Raw genomic sequence first — 8,466 nt, 5'->3', positions numbered from 1 at the left:
TCTTATTAATAAAAAAAACAATCAAATTCTATTTGAAAAAACCAACAACTTAATAACGGTGTTCTAACTGATTTTAAATAACCACAAACAGGAGAGCAATAAAACAACCCATAAAGTTATTGCTTAAACAGACTACTGTGTTTCCCCTGGAGGGCTGCTATGTATATATAAAGAGAATGATTAGATAACAATAAATTTACAGATAGCGTCTTTCCTGTTACATTCATATTCTTGCCACTTTATGGACTTGTTCGATGAAACGTCAAGGAATAAGGAAACACACTGTGAGAAAAAAAAAACCACAAACAAATGTTCTACAAGTACAATCAAGGGGCCTCATTGGCGCCTTCAAGTGGCTATCATTTATTTCTAAAAATAAAAAAAAAAACAAGGGGTTCTGTAGCAACTCTTTGGATCAGAGTGACACCCTCTACCCCCTCCACTTATTCCCCCCCCCCCCACCCTTTTATTTGTTTTTTAGAAAATATTTCATTAGGGACACTCAAGATTTCTGTTGTTGGTCAATTTATAATTCTTACGAGGTACTGATTTTGTATTATTAGCAAAGCAGAACTGACAAACCGTGAAAGTGGTCTAAAGAGGAAATACAAAGACAGGAGGCCTGATTTCTCTGTCAAGAGTAATCAATATTCCAAAGGCTCCTAGTTTATTCTTTTCACTGGGTCTCTCTGTTTTTTTTGTTGTTTTTTTTGACTAGCTGGTTCACTCCCCTTTTCTTAAGTCAGAGAGCAACAGTAGGTTGTTGTTGAGAGCACATGTTCTCTCTGATTAGTTCAGTCAGTCCTCTCTGTGTGTTAAAGGAAGATCATATCAAAGCTCTTGGTTTCTCCTCTGATAAAGGTGAGTGTAATATTTTGTGATATTTTGTTTAATTTCTATTTCTGATTTGATGACGTATACATTAAATGTATCATTAGCAATATTACGTTTATCTAAAGGGTACAAGTAGATTTAATATTGTGACTAAAAATAATCAGAGAAGAAGTGGATGTATTAACTTGATGCTTCTGCTAAATATGATCTGCCCCAAGACTGTAGCTTTGATTTGTTTATATCTATTGAAACTTTATTCATTTTGTTTGTGTTCCACAAGCCTGCTGGAGAAAAATGTGTTTTTGTTCTTTTAATCAGCACAGACTCTAAACATTCCATCACATCACAGTCTGTTTAACTCCGCAGCTAATTCCCAAACAATCAGCTCTCTATGGGTGATGAATGGCTTAGAATTTAAATATGAATCTATGCATCAGATATGATTGCCAGTAGTTCGGCCTCTGCTTCTAAATTATAGAAGTTATACAATCCTGGTTTGTGCAAAACGTGTACAATGAAAAGTCTCTATGTAACTTTTGTTTCTAGAATTCCAATGGTACAAACTCTTCTTCAGCTCAATATTTCAATGTACATATTTAATATTCCCAGCTGTCATTCACTTATTTCTGATAAGGGATTTTATATGCTCAGCTACCAGAGCTAAAACAAATTAAAGAAAATAGCTCTATAATCTCTAGAAAGGGAACTTAATGTCACCAAATTGGGGTTTGGAATTTCTGAGATTGTTGAGATTTTCCACGTAACCTGTTTCCGCTGAAGATTAAATAAAAATTCCAGTGTCTATACATAACAGAAATATCCATATGACATTTATTAATCTTAAATTATTACTGAAAAAAATAAACCTTTGGGGAGCAAAGCAGTGCTCATTAAACACGAAAAGAATTACATTAAAAAAAACTGATGTATTGTTATTATTATTTAAAATAAAGAATTCATTTAGAGAATGTAGTGGGATGCTGAGATAGTTTTGATAGAACATCTAGTTCAATATAAGTCAGTGTGAGCTCAGCAGGTTGATGTTTGGTTTCTCAGAAGACAAGACATTATGATTGGCAAGCTGATAGTATTTAGGGAAGAAAATATGTAATTTTGTAAAAAATGGCTAAAGAAGAGATTACATGCTTTAAAAGTTTAACAAGATTACATTGTAGATATGATGTCTTATGTAAAGGATGCAAAATTCACTGCGGAAATCGTATCATTAGAATGAAAATTAAGTTTTATGCTATTAAGTTATTACTCAAGTTATTAAGTAAAGTTATTATGAATTAATAACATTCATAAACAGATTGAGCGCTTAGCAGTGAGCTCTAATGAGTTGGAACTGACTTCAAAAACTTACGAAAGTTTGAAAAGTTTGTAAAAAAGTTGTAAAAAAACAAAAACCTGTATCTTAGCTGAATGAGAGAATGTATTTTAATATCTCTGCCAGATTTACCTGCATTTTGTGAGTCAATTATCAACTATCAACTTGGGTTACTTGCTACATATTGTTATGACGATTATGTTACTCAAAATAAATACGAGGCAAGTAAGCGAGTTGCACCACAGATCCTGTACAGTCTAACTCTCATCACTACCAGGCTGATGGCTGTAACAGTCAGTCAGTCATATAGATCTGTCTTTTTCTATCAAGATGTTAAAACTATTGTGAATTATCTAGCTTGAAATTTTGGATTAAACAGGTGCAAGGGTACAATTTATCACTAGAAATTAGATCCAGTGGAAATAAATATTGTCAGCAGAAAAAACTGTATTAAATCCAAGATACAAGTTCATTAAATATGAGAAGCTTTGATCAAAGAATTTAGTGCTTAATGAGCAGCGTGAGAGATATTTCTGCTTTCTGTTCTATTTTCTAGAGATTTGTAGGAAATGCTCAATGCAGTAAATTATCTTTAGAATAGAGAAGACCAAAAGGTGTATCACAGCTCACACTGGATAAGTTCATGCTAAATGTGATTCTGCATTGGCTGGGGATCAATCTTTTGGCCACCGTTGTTTTAAAATGTATTCTTCAATGGCATGGGGCACTTAACTAAGGCGTTGGTTAGTGCTTGCTTACGTATCATAAGTATACATGTATTGGCCGCACTATGCACAATAAATATACATCTACTAACCCATACATACAATTGAATCTATATATTTATCTAACACATTACATTTTGTATAAAATTGTATTCTCTTCAAATTACCAGGGTATTATTATTGAAGGGCTGTGAGATAGAGACATACAAAAGGGACTAGAGGGGGACAAAGATACACACAAGGGGCTGGGGGGAAGAGACACACAGTGGCTGTGGAGGAGAAAAACAGAAACACTAAAGGGCTAGAGGGAAGAGACACACAAATAGAGATGGGGAAAATAAGACACACAAAAGGGGCTAGGAGGAAAAGACACACAGAGGGGCTGGGGTGAAAGTGACACACACAGGGGCTCTGTACAAAGATGCACATGAGGGGCTAGGGGAGAGACACACACACAGGGGCTGGGGAAGGGGAAGAAAGAGACACACAAAAGGGGATGTGGGGAAAGAGACATACGAAAAGGGTTGTTGGGGAGAAAGAGACACACAAAGGGGCAGGGGGGAGTAAGAAACTCACAAAGGGGCTGGGGGAGAAAGAGACACACACAAAGGGGATTGGGGAAGTAAGAGACACAAGGGTAAAATGGGGAGTAAAATACACTAAATGGGGTGTAAGACACAAAAGAGGGGATAAGAAACACAAAAAGGGGTACAAAATGCAAAAGGGGTTAAGAAACACATAAGAAGATGTGTTTTTTTGGAAGGGAGGACAGCAAAATGCATCTTTGTCTGTGTAGCCCAAAATCCTTGCACAATCCCTATTCACATCTCACTGATTCGTAATTAGTATCATTGAGAAACCTATGCTGTTTAATCTAGTCTCTCACTTCAAAGATAGACCCTGATTTCAAACTGGGTTAGATTTCCTCCTACCAGAAGCTCATTCTCAGCATTTTTCAAGAGATCTTCCCATTGATTTGCGAATGAATGATATCATAGCCATGACTTCATTGCACACACACACATGCATGAGTAGCCTTGCAGTCCATCCCTATAGGTAATCCGAGAACTTGCATGTGATGTCACATTGGAGTGCATGATCATTAACATTCCCATAGAAAGCTACGAGAAGTCAGTGATTGGCTGAGAAATGCCCAACAATTAAAAAACAGAGTTGGTGGATCAGAACCATGGGGAACAAAGGAGAGTTTTTAATTAATTTATTTATTTAATGAAATACATAATTTCCAATAAAAATAACATGAAGTTTATTTGCAAAATAGCAAATTGCAGAGAATCGAAAACCTAATTGCACAATCCAGATCTTTTTTCCAACTTCACTCCTTTAGCTTAGTTTCAGCAATTCAGTTTTAAATTCACCACAATCTAGTATTTAGTTACAAAAAAAAACGCAGTGCAACATTCTAATTAAAACATAAAAATGCTATAAAGAGTTTGTCACTAAACTGGGATCTGGAGAGAATGGATGAGGAAATTGCTTCGTTTAGAAGGAGTTAATTGATAACAAATTCTCCACTTAATTTATTTTGACTTAAAATTTGCAATTTACTTATAATTTACTTGTACTTTCTCGACAATTCCTGTTTCTTTTTTTTAACTACGTGAACCATGCTAAAACTATATATGTTTGTGTCAACATATCCTGTAGTAATATATAATTTATGTATGTATGTATGTGCCAACATGTTCTGTAGTGTTGTAAAGAGGAGCTGTGAAATTTGAGACACACTGAAATCGATGGTATAAAATAGCCTTTTTGTTTAAACAAGTTCAATTTTACCTTGAGGATATGTCAAGACAAAACAGACTAAACGTTAGATGTCATATTAGATGAGTTATTCTTTTCCAATCTAAAACGTAAAGGGAATATTCAAATAATAAATTATATCCTTTATCCAAAAAAAATTTCATATTATTTTTTTCACTCATCAGTATGATATTACATTTTTATAGCTTTGCTTATTTTATTTATTCTATTTTTTTGTTACGTCTCCTAATATTATTGTTAATAGCTTCAGATCCTACAGTGGTGCACGAAAGATACGATTCACTGATTCCATTTTTTGACCCGAATAATGTTGCAAAATAAACCAAAAAAGTTTGATACAAGATGAGTACAATTCACAGGCTTGAGTGGTTGTAATGGTACCCCTTATCTCTTTTTAATGTAAATGAGGACTTATCTCATCACCTGGGAAACTTTCTGTTTGTGTTAATTCCCAAATTAGGTAAAACGTTTACAGGGAACCCCTTTTTTGGGGGGATTTTTCTGTAGATAAAACCATTTTAGATATCTCTCCTATTTTTTCTAAGGAAAATAACAGCTGTGCTCCATTTGACAATTAGCGAATTACCCCTTAAATGCGTCTGTATGGAGTTATGTATATAATCACATTAGACTGATATGAATATTGGTCAACGCGTCATGTTATAATACCCTGTTCACATCTTATATTACAGTTGTCTGCTAGTCCACTGGCAGGTGTAGTGGCCATTAAGTTCAGAGAAGAGGCATCCTCCAACTGGCCAGATGACTAAAAGTAACGGGGAAGACACACGATCAGGGAACAGGATGGAGCGTTTCCAGCAAGGGGTTCGCCAGCGCTCTTTATCGGCAAAAAAAAAGATGCAAAACATAACAAGAGAAGATGTCAAAACCTTTTTCCGCCGGAATGGATTTGTTCTTTTCACTGTCTCTGCCGTCATCATTGGTAAGTGTGTAAAAAATATATATTTCTGTGTTTATATTTACTACCTTGGCTTAACTCTGCCATAAATTGTAAATAAAACTGAATGCAATGTTCAAACTATTAGCTCTTAAGTAAAAATGACAGATCTTTAATGAAATGTCATAAATGTGGTCTGTGCAAGACGTCTAAAGATGTGAAGCGTACCTTTACTGATTTTTCTCAAACTGGTGTAGCTCTATAAACAGCAGTTCTAGGTCAAGGTTCTAAAAATGACAGTCAGAAGTAGTCTTGTCACCCCTGCAGTGACATTCCTTGTATAAGATGACCCCCAATTTTAGACTAAAAAATATTAGAAAAAAACATAGTCTTATACATGGTAAAACACAGTAGTTAGCATGGTGACTGCATCAAATTTAGAATTTTGACGAGTGGCGTTTAAACATAAACCACATAGTAGGTTATGATAAATGCGTTGGTACCTGAGACAAATTATTATAGCTAAGCAGAATAAATCCAGCATTAACATGTCAGCTTCCTAGTCCAAGGAGAGATCTGATTGTCATTCTGGGGTTGAGAAGGAATTTTTTTCCTAGCCAGAGAAATCGGAAAGCGCTTCAAACATAGTCAGATTAAGATTGCCAAGGGCCCAAAGCAGTCCAGATCGGGACCCCTTCCTAGAGCCCTGGGCCCTTGTGCAGATACTGCCTCACACAGAGGCATACATTCACAGATACACTTACCTTCATATATGTTCACTTTCTCACACTTACTCATACATACAGAAACATTTACCATTATAAACACATATTACAAACACAGATACGCAACACCACACACATAGACACACTGCCACAGATATATCCAAACAGGTATACAATGCCACACATAGATACACATTGCCACACACATATACATAGATACAAACTGCCACAAATTTACACAGCACATACAAACATATGCACACAGACACACATATACAAAACCAGGAGCATGTGACAATGGAACGTGTGTGGGTGATGTCACAAGCACGTTCCCAGAGGTTAGGGACCAATGGGTTAACTAAGGAGGAGGAGCTTAGTAATTGGCGCCATTCCCATTGCCACGTGGGAATGCCGCCGCAACAAGATGCGTCCGCTGGGTCCCAGACCACTCTCTGACAGGAGCGGATCCAGCGGGCGCCATGACGGTTTAACTTTATCTGTGTTTAATTGATTTTCTGTGTGCAACTGAGTAGGTGTGTCAGTGTGCATATATATCTGTGTGTGTGTAAGCTTATCTGTACATCGGTTTGTGTACTTGCCACAAAGTGTCCCTGGAAATCTTTTTCAACTATGCTTAGCATTCCACATAATTTCCTTTCCATTAGGCACCATGCATCAGTCATCTCCTTATTGATAGATGTGAGCAACATATGGGTGGAAGTCATTATTTTTGTTGTCACACTTGTGGAGAGCCGAAGATATAGATAATGGCATGGGGAATGACATCCTAAAGTTATGTAGGAACATTTTAGAGTGATTTAATGGGAATAAGCAGAGCTACTGGGTCTCAAGGTAGGGAGCAAGTTCTCGTGGTAAAAGGGCAGAAATTTCTGATTCTCAGATTAAATGAGCAAAGTTTCATGGGTGAATGGGCAGGTTGTGCTGAGGTCACCACCAAGAGTCAGAAACTCTCTCCAGAGACCATGAACCATGCAATAAAGCAGACCAGAGTCTGCAATTTATTAGAGCAGGACACTATAACTAATAGTAAAAATAGATAGTCATATTATTTTGACAGATTGGTCCATACATTTGCAACATAGCAAGACATGACTTTAAAGTCCCATTGAGTTATCATCCTTGTGCTAGACAATTTGTGGCATAGTGTCCTCACCAGTCCAAATATGCATACAAATGTAAAGGGACACTCCAGTCCCCTAAGGCAGGGGTGGGCAATCTGCAGCCCTCCAGATGTTTTGGACTACATCTCCCATAATGCTCTTAGGGCCATAATGCTAGCAAAGCATCAAGGGAGATGTAGTCCAAAACACCTGGAGGGCCACAGATTGCCCACCCCTGCCCTAAGGTATTTTATCTTGTGAAAGTGCTTTATATGTTCTAAATTAAACACAATTTGCAATAAAGGAAGTGTATACATCAAATGACTATTTACAGGAAGTGTTTAGGAAGGCTATGCAAGTCACATGCAGTGTGGGGTGTGACTAGAGCTGTATAAACATAGTGATTTAACTCTTAAATGACAGAGAATTGAGCAGTGAGACTGCAGGGGCATGATCTATACATCAAGATGTCTTCATTAAGATAAAGTTGTTTTTGGTGACTGTAGTGCCCCTTTAGAGAATTGACCCACATATTTTAATGCATTATATAGTTAAAAATGATGCAAAAACATTAAATAAAAAAAGAAAAAAATACTTTTAAAGATCTGACTGCTATTACACAGTAATAATGAGTAGCAGGCAGACTCCCATACCAGGGAAAGACCTCATCACTGAGAAGCTTCTTGCTTTGTAGCAAGTGTGTTAAAAAATGATAAGCTTAGAGTCATGTCTACAAATTCTCACAGTTTAGGGAATAAGATCCATGAACTTGTGGCAATAATGGCAACTGATAGTGTAGATTTAGTCGCTGTTACTGAGACATGGTATAATGAGAAAAATGACTGGGACATAGCAATACCAGGGTATTCTATATATAGAAAAGACAGGGAAGGCAAGAAAGGGGGAGGGGTGTCCCTGTATGTGAAGGATAGCATAAAATCTAGCCTAATAAAAGTTAGTGAGGCGAACATAGAGTCCGTTTGGGTTACGTTAGAATTTGGTAATCACACAGTAACTCGTGTAGGTCTGATTTATAGGCCCCCAG

The 8,466-nt window shown here is 36.7% G+C and overlaps 1 protein-coding gene across 1 annotated transcript in view; it reads left to right on the top strand.

Annotated features, from left to right (window-relative positions):
- The first annotated feature begins 741 nt into the window (after window positions 1-741).
- The window catches only part of SLC1A3 (solute carrier family 1 member 3), a 60,079-nt gene continuing 52,354 nt past the window's right edge, over window positions 742-8,466 (top strand). Inside the window, exons 1-2 of the mRNA XM_063453983.1 lie at window positions 742-861; window positions 5,370-5,620. Of these exons, the coding sequence (XP_063310053.1) occupies window positions 5,440-5,620 (181 nt within the window). The 5' untranslated portion in view covers window positions 742-861; window positions 5,370-5,439. The remainder of the gene's footprint in view (window positions 862-5,369; window positions 5,621-8,466) is intronic.

This window comes from Pelobates fuscus, chromosome 5 (genome assembly GCF_036172605.1).
Source record: "Pelobates fuscus isolate aPelFus1 chromosome 5, aPelFus1.pri, whole genome shotgun sequence".
In the NCBI taxonomy this organism is placed as follows: domain Eukaryota; kingdom Metazoa; phylum Chordata; class Amphibia; order Anura; family Pelobatidae; genus Pelobates; species Pelobates fuscus.
Note: the sequence above shows the minus strand (reverse complement) of the source record. Positions and strands in the feature narration are given on the sequence as shown.